The sequence below is a fragment of the Solanum tuberosum genome, unplaced genomic scaffold (assembly GCF_000226075.1).
Source record: "Solanum tuberosum cultivar DM 1-3 516 R44 unplaced genomic scaffold, SolTub_3.0 scf00116, whole genome shotgun sequence".
NCBI classification, from domain to species: Eukaryota; Viridiplantae; Streptophyta; class Magnoliopsida; order Solanales; family Solanaceae; genus Solanum; species Solanum tuberosum.
This window is the reverse complement of record NW_006239040.1, coordinates 202,456-218,329: the sequence shown is the minus strand read 5'-3', so window position 1 is coordinate 218,329 and position 15,874 is coordinate 202,456. Positions and strand designations below refer to the sequence as shown.

The 15,874-nt window shown below is 32.4% G+C and overlaps 3 protein-coding genes across 5 annotated transcripts in view; 2 read left to right on the top strand and 1 right to left on the bottom strand.

The window, feature by feature from the left end:
• The first annotated feature begins 763 nt into the window (after positions 1 to 763).
• Positions 764 to 2,271, top strand: LOC102589451 (probable glutathione S-transferase). The gene is made up of 2 exons (XM_006349937.2): positions 764 to 1,124; positions 1,730 to 2,271. The coding sequence occupies exons 1-2, from the start codon at positions 807 to 809 to the stop codon at positions 2,072 to 2,074; spliced, it is 663 nt and encodes a 220-aa protein (XP_006349999.1). The 5' UTR covers positions 764 to 806; the 3' UTR covers positions 2,075 to 2,271.
• Positions 2,272 to 2,935: 664 nt separating this feature from the next.
• Positions 2,936 to 5,887, bottom strand: LOC102589125 (glutathione S-transferase U25-like). Of its 2 annotated transcripts, none has more exons than XM_015309848.1 (3): positions 5,456 to 5,887; positions 4,755 to 5,097; positions 2,936 to 3,133 (listed from the first exon to the last, which is right to left on the bottom strand). In XM_015309848.1, the coding sequence occupies exons 1-3, from the start codon at positions 5,777 to 5,779 to the stop codon at positions 3,024 to 3,026; spliced, it is 777 nt and encodes a 258-aa protein (XP_015165334.1). In that variant the 5' UTR covers positions 5,780 to 5,887; the 3' UTR covers positions 2,936 to 3,023. The 2 variants fall into 2 exon arrangements, with proteins under 2 accessions (XP_015165334.1, XP_006349998.1); XM_006349936.2 differs by having other exon boundaries at positions 4,767 to 5,097.
• Positions 5,888 to 7,062: 1,175 nt separating this feature from the next.
• The window catches only part of LOC102588584 (ethylene receptor 1), a 10,127-nt gene continuing 1,315 nt past the window's right edge, over positions 7,063 to 15,874 (top strand). The window contains exons 1-6 of one of the 2 annotated variants that reach the window (XM_006349935.2): positions 7,063 to 7,284; positions 11,515 to 12,432; positions 13,846 to 14,214; positions 14,358 to 14,624; positions 14,757 to 14,884; positions 15,027 to 15,224. In XM_006349935.2, coding sequence (XP_006349997.1) covers positions 7,255 to 7,284; positions 11,515 to 12,432; positions 13,846 to 14,214; positions 14,358 to 14,624; positions 14,757 to 14,884; positions 15,027 to 15,224 — 1,910 coding nt within the window. In that variant the 5' untranslated portion in view covers positions 7,063 to 7,254. The remainder of the gene's footprint in view (positions 7,285 to 11,514; positions 12,433 to 13,845; positions 14,215 to 14,357; positions 14,625 to 14,756; positions 14,885 to 15,026; positions 15,225 to 15,874) is intronic. The other variant, XM_006349934.2, reaches the window with a different exon arrangement.

Genomic DNA, 15,874 nt, shown 5'->3' with positions numbered 1-15,874 from the left:
CTCTTAAGAATATTGTAAAGGCAAAACATATAGATCATATTATAACAAGTCACTAATTGCATTAAACAAATGTAAAAGCAAAAAAAAGAAAAAGAAAAAAACGAATAAAGAATGCCAAGATCAATTAGTGACCAAAGATTATAATAATATATCATAGGAAATTTTTATGAGTGAATATAATCTTTTACAATTTTTTATCTATTAAAGTATGTATAGAAAAAAAAATGAATAACTAATATGATATGAAGAGAGTAGATAGAAATAAAAACTGTCCAAAATCACATTAAAGAGACACAAAGTTCATTAATGTGGGGTTTAATATGATACATTCGAAGCGTAAATAATATAATATGATCAGTTAAACATCAAATTATCCCCAAAATCATATTGGAGTGTGCTTAGTTTTGATACATGATAATAAATCTGATACAATATCAAATACTAGCTTACAAAGTGAAATTTATCAAAAACCATATAAAAGGTTACAAAATCCACAATATCTCATTGATGTAGGACTCAATGATATATGATTTTATATTTTATACACAATCTATACAAATATTTTTTTACACTATCAAATCATTAAAATAATTTCTATAAATAAACCTTCATAAAATATGTCCTTCGACATTTAAAAATAAAATATGTTATCTAGTACAATTTAAAAAGATGACTATAATATTATATAAAAATTATTTACATTGATGATGCACATTACTCTAAAAAAACTCTTTATATAGTGCCTCATATCAATAGTCAATACTCATCAATAACATTAGTATTCAATACTTTTGCTCTAGAATAGAATGGAAGAAGAAGTGATTTTATTAGATTTTTGGTGTAGTATGTACGGTATGAGGGCAAGAATTGCACTTGAAGAAAAAGGTATAAAATATGAATACAAAGAAGAAGATTTGAAGAATAAAAGCCCTTTGCTTTTACAAATGAATCCAATTCACAAGAAAATTCCAGTATTAATTCATAATGGAAAATCAATTTGTGAATCACTTGTTATAATTCAATATATTGATGATGTTTGGAAGGGAACTGGTCCTTTGTTAGTTCCAAAAGATCCTTATGAGAAAGCTCAAGCTTGGTTTTGGTCTGATTATATGGACAATACTGTAAGTAAAAAAAAAAAAAAAAATATTTCCTTTTTTGCTTTAATTTTATTCGCGCTTGAAAGGAGAGATTTGATTTTATAGTCGTTATAAATAATATAGTACTAGTTATAATATGATTTTTCTTAGAGGTGAAAATCAGGATTTGAAGGCAATGAGAAATTAGGATTTTAGTCTTTTAAAGTTATTGATTTGGAAATTACTAATTTGTACTATTCATTTTAAAAGCTTAAAGGTTTCATTTGAATTTACGGTCAAAATTACTAGTTTGACTCTTGAGATTTGAACAACAATATAAATTGTGATATAATTAAGGAGCGGTAAATGAGGGTAGATAATGTTCTTCTTTTAATTCAAAGAGGATCAATAATGTTTTCACTCACCCTTTAGCTCGACTTGAACTCTCAATCTACTGATCGATGGTAGAGATGCTCAACCACTTGAGCAAGTCTCACTTGTCTCTTATGATTAATGTTTTTTCATTCAAGAAAAAAGAAGAAAAAACTAAAACGCAACTAAATAGGAACAAAAGGAGTAATATATTTTGTGTAGACAAAAAAAGAAAAGTGTGTTGGATTGAATAATTTCAATTGTGCAAAATAATGAAGGTACATGAATATGCAAGAAAGACATGGGCAACAAAAGGAGAAGAACAAGAGCAATCAATCAAAGACTTTTTAGATGGACTTAAATTGCTAGAAGGAGTACTTGGTGACAAACCATATTTTGGAGGTGATAATTTTGGGTTTCTTGATGTATCTTTGATTGGTTACTATAGTTGGTTTCTTGCCTATGAAACATTTGGAAAATTTAATGTTGAATTAGAATGTCCCAAATTGATTTCATGGGTGAAAAGGTGTTTGGAAAGAGATAGTGTTTCTAAGGCACTTCCTGATTCTAAGAAAGTTTGTGAGTTTGTCCTTCACCTTAGGAACAAGTTTGGATTGGAATGATAAAGACACGAGAGTCGTCTTTGTTAAGGAGTATTTAGTCAGGCTTCAGGTACCGAATGGAGAAAAAATAAAAAGAAGACATGGACATGTCTCTTGTTGGATTCTGTTTTTAGTGTTTTTGTTTTTGTGGATTTCACTTATGTAATAAATGTTCTCCTTTTATGATGAAAGAATGGATCTTTTGGCTTTCTTGATTTCATTGTTAACAAGTAGAATGTAGTGGAAATCTATTACTTTGGAAGTGAGTAACACTCTTCTTTTAGCAATTTCTTGTTCCGGTGAAGATAAAGTGTACTTAGATAGAGGGACGATTTTCAATAGACATTCGATTTAAAAAAGGATGATAAAAAATTATTCGTAAAAATTATCATCAAAGTTGATACAACAATAGCATTTAGAAGGTCCATAAACCCCAAATTTACACAGAGATTCATTATTGGCTAGCTTAGCATTCAACAATTTCATAAAATCTCCTACTACAATTTCCTACCTAAAGTAGTTTTATTACACCAAGACTTGCTAGAAATCCACCCCTTAATAGCATAATAAAAACATTTATTTATTCTTTATATATACATAAATATAGATAAACAACATTTATTTTATAACTACCTCGCAAGTTTTCAGAAAGAAAAAACATATTAACTAACACACACATAACATCCTCACAGCTTAACTCCATCAAGTCTGTTTGTACGAATACAACGAAAAGACCTATGGAAGGCCAAGTTGTTGTTTCAATTTTAACACGTACTCATAAACTTTATTTGGCTCCGCTATAGATTTGGAGACACTATCTTTATGCATACATTTGTTGGCCCATGCCACAAACTTTGGACACACTTTTTCTATGTTAAAATTCCCAAATTTCTCAAAAGTTGGGAACCAACTATAGAAAGGAATTAAAGCCAAATCCACAAACCCAAAATTTTCTCCATTGAAATATGGCTTATCTACCAACTCTCCTTCCAATAACTTTAGGCACTCTATGAATTCTTTCTTGGCTGCTTCTTGATCTTCCCCTTTTGTAGTCCATATTCTCTTTCCACTCTCGTAAACCTGTAACAAGAAAACGCTCTCTATTAAGAACTTCATTTTCAATTTTGAAAGTAAATTTGTATTTTTCTCTGATCTCAATTTTAAATTTCATGCAAAATTGACTAAATTTCAATAATATGTACTTGAACTTCAGTTATATGAAATTTCAGAACTCTATATATTGATGTCAATATGACTTAAATGGTGATCTCAAAATTGAACGTACACTTCTTGTTTAACTAATTAAAATTAGTGAAACCACCCCTCAACTACCTACTAACCTGTTAAAGTAAAATATTAAAATCTTTACATATACACCAACTATTTTAGTAATTAAAGAAAATATATAATATATAGATGTAATTGTATGCCTTTTTGTCAATAAAATCAGCCCAAAACCTAGCTTGAGCCCTCTTATAAGGATCAGAAGGCATCAAAGGAGATTTGCCCTTCCAAACCTCATCTATATACTCAACAATTATAAGTGACTCACAAATTGGTTTTCCATTATGAATCAACACTGGAATTTTCTTATGAATTGGATTCATTTGTAGTAAAAGTGAACTTTTATTACTCAAATCTTCCTCTTTGTATTCATATTGAATCCCTTTTTCATCTAATGCAATTCTTGCCCTCATACCAAACATACTCACATAAGCACTCAAAAGAACAACTTCATTACTCATTTTTGCTAATTAAAAGATGAAATTAAAGTGGAACTAAAATATGTGATGAACACTTAAATAGAAAATTATGTGTATAAATAGAGTTTGTTGGTTGTACTATCAAGAATGACTACATATTTCTAGGAACTTCTCTTATAATCTAGAAGGATTTTTATTTAATTTTACGTTTATGTTTGAGATAAAACGCTTCCTAACAAAACCTAACAAAAGAATAAAAATTTTAAAAAACAAATTTAATTGATCATCATTATCTTAAAGATATGAATGACTTTACTATAAATAGAAAATAAGATTAGTCATAGGTTGGTGAGGCTTTAAATTTTTTTTTATTGTATTATCAAGAATTCCCCACATCTTTCTGGACCTTCTCTTTTAATCTGGAAAAAATATTAAAAATTGGATCATAAGACACTTTGAATTAGTATATATTAACTATTAAGTAAGTCTAAATTTATCTCGGATATGGAGTCGCTTTTGTAAAGGCGTGATTATCTCTCAATGTGAGATTTTTCAGCGTAAATTTAAATTTAGTCGAACTATAATGTAAATATCGAATGAAAAATAATAAAAAAAGTAAATCTAAATAAATAAATAAATTACTTATTTGATGTAAAAAAATTATACTTGTTAGATGTAAACAATTTCCTTCATATAGATAAGCCCTTTATCGATAATACTCGTACTTGTCATTTATGTGACTCCAACATCCAAACATATCGACTAGTATTATTGCGAGAAATATGTATACATAGGTGAAGTCATGTTCTTTCAAATAGACACACTCTTTATCAATAATATTCATACTTATCATTTACGTGTCTTCAATATTCAAACATATCGACTGATGATGTTAAACCATTAGACCCTCTCACTACTCATTATGGTCCCACCTCAAACAAGTGATATGTTCGATCATTAAAATATAAAATTCTGAATCCGTTTTTGTGTTTACTAACCATGTGACCAACCTTTCTTGAATTCCAAATAAGCTTGATAGACTTGATCTGAAGTAGGAAGTGACTTGGATACTGAGTCTCTTTTCAAACACCTTTCTCCCCACATCACTAACTTGGGACATTCTATTTCAATTGTGTTGAAATTTGCAAAGGTCTTGAAGACAATAAGCCAATTGTAGAAAGGAACAAATGCAATGTCTACAAATCCAAATTCATCTCCTCCAAAATAAAGTTTGTCTCCAAGTTCTTCTTCCAAAAACTTTGACCATTCTACAAGTTCTTTCTTACCATCTTCTTGCTCTTCATTTTGCCCCATCCATACCTTTACACTTGACCCATGTACCTAAAATTAATGCTTGTAGGGTTATTTATATGATGATAAGATTAAAAACTATTTCCATACATTTCACGTATCTTTAATTTAAGATCGTAAGATTCAAAAGTCTTTTATATTTTCTTAAACTTTATGTCAAGTCAAAAGACAAACGAATTAAAACAAAGAGAGTATTACTTTATGCAGAATATGTACCTGAGTATAACTAAATTCTGCATAACTACATAACTAATTCTTATGATAGTAATACCTGCATAACTCTAACCACTGGTCAAACAACCCCTAAGTCTATACAAGTTAATCAAATCACACAAACATACAACTTTACATATGAAATGAATTAAAGAAGAGTTGAAAAGTCCTTTACCTTCTTGTTGATGAAGTCAACCAAGAACCTAGCTTTAGCTCTTTGGTAAGGTTCACAGGGCAATAAGGGAAAATTGTTTTTCCAAATCTCATCAATATATTGAATTATGATATTTGATTCACAAATAGATTTACCCTTATGAACAAGAACCGGTATTTTGTGATGAACCGGGTTCATTTCCAAAAGCAAAGGACTTTTATTAGACAAATCCTCAAACTTGTGGATGTAGTTGACTCCTTTTTCAACTAGGGCAATTCTTGCCATTGTTCCAAAAGGACTAGGCCAATAATCTAAAAGTACAACTTCTTCTTCTTCTTGTGTCATGTTTTCTTTGTAAGTTTGGGAAATATCAAAGGAATAGTACTATTAGTAGAAGACTTGTAAGAAGAAGAGGTAATTAAGAGTGTGAGGGTTTGTGTGGTTCTTTTTTGTGGTGTGCTAGGAGTCATTAAGGAGAGATTTACCATTTCATTGAGACAAGAAAGGGACAATTATGTAATCAATTGAATATTTTACTAATTGAGTCTTTTTTAAAATAAAAAAATTGTTATCATTCCTTGTGTTATACTAATCAATTAGAGGGTTATTTGTTTCTACTTGACGAAGATCTGAATCTGAATATATAATGGTGTATTCATTTATATTAAGATTTGAAAGCTTATTTAGTCTAACACTCTATTTACGTTTACTAGATAATTTGTGTGGATAATTTTCACTATCACTCTATCTACATTCACTAGATATTATTACTAATTATTTTTATCCTCATAACTATTATTATCACCGATAACTATCAACTACCATCATCAATCATCTCTATCATTACAATCACTGTATATTGATGTCAACCACTATTGGAACTACTCTTACGACTCCTTTAAAGAGTTTGACTCCTATATTAACTAATAATCCTACGGACAAGGATAGCTTAGTTTTAGTAAGATTAGATTTCCTAGGTCATATATAACCTATACCACCATAGTTGTATATAAATATAGGAGTGGACATAACACATTGAAAAGCTACATAAATAATATATCATTTCATACTTGCTTTTGATGAATATCATGAACGGACAATCACTACTTTCAGTCGCTATCACACCTATCACCTTTATCATTATAGTTATATACCACTGTCACCATCACCATCACCTCCACTATTACTATCAACCATTATTACCATTACGGTTGGTCTTAACCATCAATCACTTCCACCATCACGCATAATTAAAAGATTTGTAAGAAAAAGAGGATAGAATATCAAAGTTTATGGTTATTTTTGTAGTGTGCCTGTAGGACTCCACTTAGAATACAGATTGTCATGTAGGACGTCATGTAAAACACATATATCTATTTGTTCAATTTTATATAAGTTAAAGTATCTATTTGTATACATCCAAAGTCGGAGGACATAAATATTAACTGAAGTCAAATTAAAAAGCTTGTTTGTATATTATGCTAAATTTATAATATGACTAGCCTTGTTGATACCCTATCTACAAGGTAATCTCTTTTCCTTTTCTTTTTTTTCCAAAAAAACATTTCCATGTGAAAAAGTTCTTAAATTTTTAATAATATATCAAATTTGAGATGAAAATAATTCAATTATGTCTGCCATTGGAGTCCAATTCAGTCAACTTGACAAAAAAAACCCAACTGTATGACCCGTGAAATTACAAATTGGGTCATTTCCTTTTCTAGCCAACTCCATTGTTTCACTTTCCCTTTTGATCATCATCTTCATCATCAATCTTCATCACTTTTTTTTCGCTCCAATTTTTTTTTTTTTTTGCCAAGATGGGATCTCTTCTCCGGATGAATCGCCTTGTAAGTCTCATAAACCCTAACTACTTTTGTTTCATTTTTTTTTGCCAATTTTGACTTTTAATTGCTGAAAAATAGTCTTATTGAAGTGTTTTTTTTGAAGCTTACATGTTGTTAATTAGCTTCACTTGTAATAATGTATTCAAAGTTCGTGATGAATCGTTTGAATGTTGAATTTCAGCTCATTTTTGTAGATTGTGTTGTTTATAATAACGATTGATTTGGGTGTTTAACTAGCTCAAATTGATTAATTTAGAATAACCTAAACTGAATAATTAAAGTTTCCAGGCAGTTACTGAGGTTTGATTTTTCATGGAGCAAGGTTATTTGTTTTTGGAGAGTGGGGTTTGGAATGATTTTTAAGAATGATTAGTATGTAAATGAACTGAAATTGCAATCAATTAACTATTTTTAGAGTTAAGTTGCTTTTGTTGTGATAATGTCTTCATAATTGTGATGGTGCTTTGATCATTTTTTTCGGAATATGTTCTTATAGTTTGAGTTTTTGGGATGAATGTGAAGTTCAACTCATTTTTGCATGTTCGTTTTATTTATCCCCGAAAGACTGATTTCGGTGTTTAACTAGCTCAAATCAGTTAGTCTACAACAACATGCCAAATGTAATCCGACAAATAGGATTTGGGGAGGGTAGAGTGGAAGTAGACCTTATCCCTACCTTACCACAAATGAGATTTGGGATAAGATGTGTATCCCTCATCTCTAGTGGTTCACTATTTGAGGAATAATTCCTGGAAGAAGACTATAGTAAACACATTCGCTAAACATATCTCAGGATGGTATCAAAGAAGAAATAAATGAAGATTAAAGGCGTGCGAGAGTGATAAAAACAAACCAAAACCTGCTAATGGAGAAGAGTCCAAATTGAGAAATAATTTCATGTGTAAAGTATGCACAAGGAAAATATGTCACATACGGTGAAAACTTTGCACTAACCGCATATGCCACAGTTTTCCCAAGTTAAGAAAATCTAATACTAGTAAAATATAACTCAAACTAACTCAAACCTTCAAAAAATGCGGAAGTGAACATTTAAACGAATAATATCGAGGATGTTACGTACTAATAAAATGAGCATAATATTTGGATGATGAAATAATATCTTTTAAGTGCTGAATAATGATTTTCTGGCTATAACTCTGAGGGAACAAATTGTTCTGAAATGCACTATCACTGAAAGTGAATATGACATCATTGAAATTTGGAGGATCTAAGTAGATTCATGCTTTCTTACATCATATGTTCTTTTCTATTGCAATGTTGGTTCCTATAGCATCATTATATTAATCAAATTTATTTCACAGTTCTAACCACATAACCTATTTTCAGAATTTGTATTTTTTTGTCCCACAAAATAATGAACATTCAGACCAAGCATGTGCATGTCATACATTTGGTAACCTATACATTTTGCCCTTTTTTTTTCTTTTTAAAGAGGTCATGAGCTTCTTCACTATTAGTACAAAAAAATGGACAAAGACACGTGAATGATATGCTCTATTTGCTGACCTCATCACAATGCTTTTCCTATGTAAAGCTATGAAATTACAGATGTGGAGAAATATGCTCCTCATTCACCATAGGCAGATCTAGTAACAATAGATGTTTAGAAGAGGGAACACATCAAACCAAGATATCAAGAAGAAAAAAGTGACCAAATCGGGCCCTAAATATTTTCTTTCTTCTTTCTCTATATTTTGTATATATTTTATGACATTCAATAATAATAAATGTTAGGATAGATGTCAAAACCTCATAATTTATTTTTGATGAAGAGACCTCATAATTTATTTTGTGAACACGATTCGTACGTTCTAGTGTATTTAGCCATTAGTTGATGCATAAGACAAAAATTCTTGTTGTTTGTCGTTCACCACATGTGAAAATCAAATTATAGATAATGAAAATCAGATTATAGATACGAAACTATTAAACAGATGCAGAACTACAAAATAGATGTAAATATGTTTCTTTCTTTCTCATTATACTTATCCTCCATACATGCCATAAAAATCAAGTACTCAGTTCAAGTTTTTAAAATAAATCATTAGAAGTAGGAAAACATTACCTAGACTTACAAGTTTAAATTTTTGCTTCTTCTTGAAGGACTTAGTGTGGGGCTTCCATTGTTTTTTGTGAGAAATATCCTGAAAATGAAGGTGAAATTGGCATTGTTAATAATACCATGTTTAGGATACTGTAAGGTGGCAACTATTCATTGGGAGAAATTATTGTCAAAGCGGTTTCTTTTCTTCCGTTGGCTGCATTAGGTGTCTTTTAAAGTAGGTTATTTAGGTTAGGGATATTTAGGTAATTTAAATTTTATAGAGTATTTAGGTAATAACTTTTAAGTTTTTGAGTTCTTGCTTTCAATATAATATAGATCGGGCTCTAACCATATTTTGACTTGTGATCAAGCCATAGATACCGATAAGAAAAGAAATAGATGATAAAAATGATAATGATAAATAATTTTGTATAACAAGCCGTTCGTTTTCTATTTTTATTCATAGAAAATTTATGTTCTTGGGAGTCCCTGATGGTTAAAGCAAGATGTTTGATTACTCTTTTTGGTTGGGTTAATCTCTCTCCTGTACTTGGTGTCGATTCTTTCCTAGAATTTATCAGCTCCATAGATCTCTGTTGTTAGCTGTTTAGATAGCTTTTTTTGCCTTTTTGGGAGCTGATATTTCTTTCTTTTGTAATCTGTGCTTCTGCTTGATGCTTTGTTAATGACATTCTTCTTACTTCATAAAAAAAAATAGAGAAACACTTAAGTGAAAGCCTATAAAATTGCATCTGTAACTGGATACCTACATTGAAAACCATCTTTCACGTTTTGACTTTGATCATTTTGGACTAGCAGCACTATCTTTATATACTAGACAAGCTACTGTGATCATATTCTCTCTGCTATGATCAATAATGGGCTCAGAAAGGAGCTCTAATATTAACTGCAATAAACTAAACTTGCAATCTATAGAGAGCAAAAGGAAAAGTTCATTTAATTGGCCAAATTGTGTAAAGCTCTCAGTACAATGAATCAAAAGGGAGATGATACAAGAGAAAGGGATTAAGAGGTAACTCCATCAATTGAGTGTTGTTTACCCAATGATTGATTTCATGCCAGAATGAATTGAGGAAACAAGATGTCTACAATGTCAACAATCGCTCCACTCCTGCAGGAAGGTGAAAGGAGAGAAACTAGGAGAGGAAGAAAAGAGGAACTTTACTACTCCTCTGTTCTAATCTATGTGAAGGTGTTTGACTGTGCTCGAAGTTTAAGAATGAAAGGAAGACTTTTGAGACTTGTTGTTCAAAGTAAGCCATTGTTAAGGGTAAAATGTGAAGTTTAAAGTTAAATTGTTACTAAATATAGAAATATGTCTCTTTTTGGGACTTATTTTAAAGGAAAGAGTGTAACATTAATTGGGACAGAGGGATGCATTATGTGACCAAAATTAAGATGTATATACTTAGATGCAAGTGACACCATAGATCTGGAACTGCCAAAAGGTATCCAATTAATCCATGCATGGCCTCCACTTACAATACCAGTAGGAAATAATTGTTCTTTCAACCTCCACAACTAATTGTCGAACTATTCTATCTATCTTTATTCCCTTAAATATAAAACTAATTACGCAGAGTATTTGGTGCTACTTTTTTCCAAGATATAGTGAAGATCCCTAGTTTCTTATATTTGTGGGTAGCATTTGGAATTCGCTATAAGAACTATATCATGTTTGAAAACAGTTCTTATAATTTCGACAATATTGTTGAAGGAGTGTCTTATCTTTTAATGTATTCTTGACTAGAGGAGTTTAATAAAAAGAAAATATAAAGGAACAAAGGAATGTACAAGTGTATAAAAGGAGTTGGGGCCTACGATTTCATCCTACATGTTATGCTTTTAGTTCTTTAGAGGTTTTAACATATTAAATCAGCAAAGTTGTGGCATATATAAAGTGCATAACATAAAGATGAAATTCACAATTTGCTGTTCTTTTGGTGCAAGGGAACTATTTTTTACACTATAAGTTAGCTGTTAATTTCAATATTTGCTTCTTCTTCACCTTGTTGTTCTTGGGTATAATTCCTTTTTCACAAACATATGTCATAACTTATGCTGCAATTAACTATATTCCGGTTGTTTAACTCTTGTTCAGCTTGTTATTCTTCTGAGGCATATTTCCTTCTCCTTATTTGCTGCAGTTATCTTCCATCGTGGAGTCATGTAACTGCATCATCGACCCACAGTTGCCTGCTGACGACTTGCTAATGAAGTATCAGTACATTTCTGATTTTTTCATAGCACTTGCTTATTTCTCCATTCCAGTGGAGTTGATATACTTCGTTAAGAAGTCTGCTGTCTTTCCATATAGATGGGTTCTTGTGCAGTTCGGTGCTTTCATAGTTCTTTGTGGAGCAACCCATCTTATCAACTTATGGACATTTAATATGCATACAAGGAATGTGGCAATAGTAATGACTACTGCAAAGGCCTTGACTGCGCTGGTGTCATGTGTAACTGCTCTCATGCTTGTCCACATCATTCCTGATTTATTAAGTGTCAAAACTAGGGAACTGTTCTTGAAAAAGAAAGCTGCACAGCTTGACCGTGAAATGGGTATTATTCGGACTCAAGAGGAGACAGGTAGACATGTTAGAATGCTAACTCATGAAATCCGAAGCACTCTTGATAGACATACTATTTTAAAGACTACACTTGTTGAGCTAGGAAAAACATTGACATTGGAAGAGTGTGCATTATGGATGCCAACACGTCCTGGACTTGAGCTTCAGCTTTCTTACACTTTACGTCACCAAAATCCAGTTGGTTTAACTGTACCCATTCAACTTCCTGTAATCAATCAAGTTTTCGGTACAAATCATGTCGTGAAAATATCACCAAATTCTCCTGTCGCAAAACTTCGACCTGCTGGGAAATACATGCCTGGTGAGGTGGTTGCTGTCAGGGTTCCACTTCTGCATCTGTCAAACTTTCAGATTAATGATTGGCCTGAACTTTCAACAAAGCGCTATGCTTTAATGGTTCTGATGCTTCCTTCGGACAGTGCAAGACAATGGCATGTTCATGAGCTGGAGCTTGTTGAAGTGGTAGCTGATCAGGTTTGATTTTTGTTATTGAAAATTCCTTAACATAATGTTTTAGAGTTTCTCTTTTATATATTTATGGATTGAACACAAACATGTTGACATACTGAGTGTTGGGTGTAGAATTAGACATGGAGAAGACCAATTACAAAAATCTGAGAATCTGCAAGCAGAATCATATGGCTTAGTTGTTCGTAGTATTATTGGTTTTATCCATTGGAATTGCACAGCTGAATTGTTATTACTGTTATTTTTGTTAAATTTTTCAAAGATAAATCAAAAGCTGAACTATAATGATCTTTTTTGCATACTTCGTCTGCTGATTGCTTTTTGGTGATTGAATAGTTAGGCCGGGTTGCGGATGAGTGTATCATTGTAGATTTTCTGATAGGAACTCCTTGGCTTTTGTTTTTATAGATGATCCCTTATATTAGAAGCACGGGGAATAGGATCGATGGTATATAGAAATATTAGGAACAGCCTTTCTGAATTATTTGAATGTTCCTTTCATGGAACATAGAGCTTCTTGTAGTGTATGTAGTTTTCTAAGTACTTTTATCATATGAAGTGAAAATAACATTTGCGATAATGTATTTAAGTGTGTAAAAAGTAAATACTACTGAGTTTTACAAAAATAATTCAACGGAAGCCATTTAATTTTTTTACATATCTGGCATCCTACTTCTCCATCAGAGACTTTAGAGAACATTAACTTTTTCATCCTGTCTCTGGTAGTGTACTGTTCTCTGATGAATGTAATTAGCTCACTAGCAAGTAGCACACCTAGTCTTTGTTTGACTTGTTTAAAAATCATGATGTATCATCAGTTACAGTGAAGTGTCCAAGTTTTACTGCATTTTGTTATTTGCATTGCAGAGTCTTAAAAAAAATTCAGTTTTTCCTGGATTTCTCCTGTTTATCAATGGAAAATTCAACTCAATCAACTATGCCTCAATCAATTAGTTGGGGTCTTCAATATGAAACCTCTGTATCTAACCACTCCAACTCAGATCCAGAAATCAGATTTCAAAGAAATTCATCATAACTCAACTATAGGCTTGCTGTTAACCAACAGTAATTCTCATTTGTCCAGACAGGCCACCATCTATTATGCTTTCATTATGGGAAAAATTGACAATTAATTAAAGAAAGGAACAACTGAAGAAAAGACAACCATGTCAGCTTCCTCTCCCCAACCCTTACCCTGAATAAGACAAAAAAAGTTTCTTGGAGATAACTCTGAATATTGGAATCCGCCTCCTTTCTCCTAATTTTGGATGTTCTATTTCTAGACATGTAGGGAAATACTCTATTCTAGTGGTCAGTGTCTGGTCGCAACTAGTTTTAGGTGTTTATATGTCTTATTTGATTTAATAAGAGCTATCCTTGAGTGCCCAGTGTGATTTAATCTACGCCTCGGCATTTCAGGTTGCTGTTGCTCTTTCACATGCTGCTATTTTAGAAGAATCAATGAGGGCTAGGGATCTTCTTATGGAGCAGAATGTGGCTCTTGATCTGGCGAGAAGAGAAGCAGAAATGGCTGTTCGTGCACGTAATGATTTCTTGGCGGTTATGAATCATGAAATGAGAACTCCCATGCATGCGATAATTGCACTATCTTCCTTACTACAAGAAACTGATCTAACTCCAGAGCAACGTCTGATGGTTGAAACAATCCTCAAAAGCAGCAACCTTTTAGCAACGCTCATCAATGATGTCTTGGATCTTTCAAGGCTAGAGGATGGAAGTCTTCAACTTGATATTGGCACTTTTAATCTCCATGCTCTATTTAGAGAGGTGCCCTTCATCACCCTCTTTTCTTTTTTACTTGCAAATTCTAGATTACCTGTCAGGAAAAAAAGTGTCATTACTGATATTTTGCACTTCACTATGTTTTGCTGGACCTACTGACTAATTTATTTGTCTGCTTATTGCTGTAGGTCCTTAGCTTAATCAAGCCTATTGCATCTGTGAAAAAGCTGTTCGTCACACTTAGTTTGTCGTCAGATTTGCGGGAATATGTAATTGGGGATGAAAAACGGTTAATGCAAATTCTCTTAAACGTTGTTGGCAATGCTGTAAAGTTCTCAAAGGAAGGCAGCGTGTCAATCTCCGCTTTTGTTGCAAAATCAGATTCTTTAAGAGATCCTAGAGCCCCTGAATTTTTTACTGTGCCTAGTGAAAATCACTTCTATTTACGGGTGCAGGTATAATTTTTACAAGCTTGATATACTTTCTTTGATAGGTTAAGGATAGTTACAAATTTGACATTTTAGACTTAAAACTGTCAGATGTTTTGTTCTTGATATTTTTAATATTCTAAGTAATACTTTCTGTAGATAAAAGATACGGGGATAGGAATTACACCGCAGGATATTCCCAACCTGTTTAGCAAGTTTACACAAAGCCAAGCGCTAGCAACTACAAATTCCGGCGGCACTGGGCTTGGCCTTGCAATTTGTAAGAGGTACGGGGTACCCAGTTCCTAGGTGTTCTTTTCCGACTCTGATTTTCATTTTGCTATGTGAACTTGGTAACTGCTTCATATTCAATTTCTTTCCTCATACTGTATTTAATATTGACACATCTTCTAATGGACCACAAAACAGGTTTGTGAATCTTATGGAAGGACATATTTGGATTGAAAGTGAAGGTCTTGGCAAGGGGTCTACTGCTATATTTATCATTAAACTTGGCATTCCTGGACGTGCAAATGATTCTAAGCTCCCCTTTGTGACCAAATTGCCAGCAAATCACATGCAGATGAGTTTTCAAGGATTAAAGGTTTTGGTGATGGATGAGAATGGGTGAGTACTATCTGGACCCCTTTATCCCCAGCTCTTGTCTTGTCATGCTGTTTAATGATCCATCTAGTTCATGAGTTTCTCATCTTATATGTATTGAGCTGTCTTACTCACTCTTACATGAGACTGAACATGTAAATACTTAACAAGAGGTAATCATGGCATGTCACATTTTGAAGAAGGCCATTGCTTCTGCTAAGTCTACATAAGAGCACTGAATTAGAATCTTAACAACTATATGTGGACATGCTGGTGACATGTACTTAAGAGTGTATGCCTTTTTCTAATGAAAAGAAGGAAAAGTGATGGAAAAGTTAAGGATTTACAGTATCAGGATCGGGAGAATGGAAGGCGAGATGACCAGCCTGACCCTAGGAGCTCACATCGTTATCTCTAGTTGGAAGAAGGGAGTGACAAACTGGAAGTAGTGCTTTCAAATCCAATAAAAGGGTATACTGCTCTTCAAGACATAAGAAGATGGAGGAAGAAGTGACTTCATAAATGTCTTAATACAACTCTTTGGTATATATGCATCGAATTAAAGGATGTCACAGTCAATCTGGTTCACCTTAATATATATATGTTTTTCCTGAGACTTCTTAGACTAGAGCCATTTACAGATTCCCTTTTCTCTTATTCTTTTACCCTCCCCC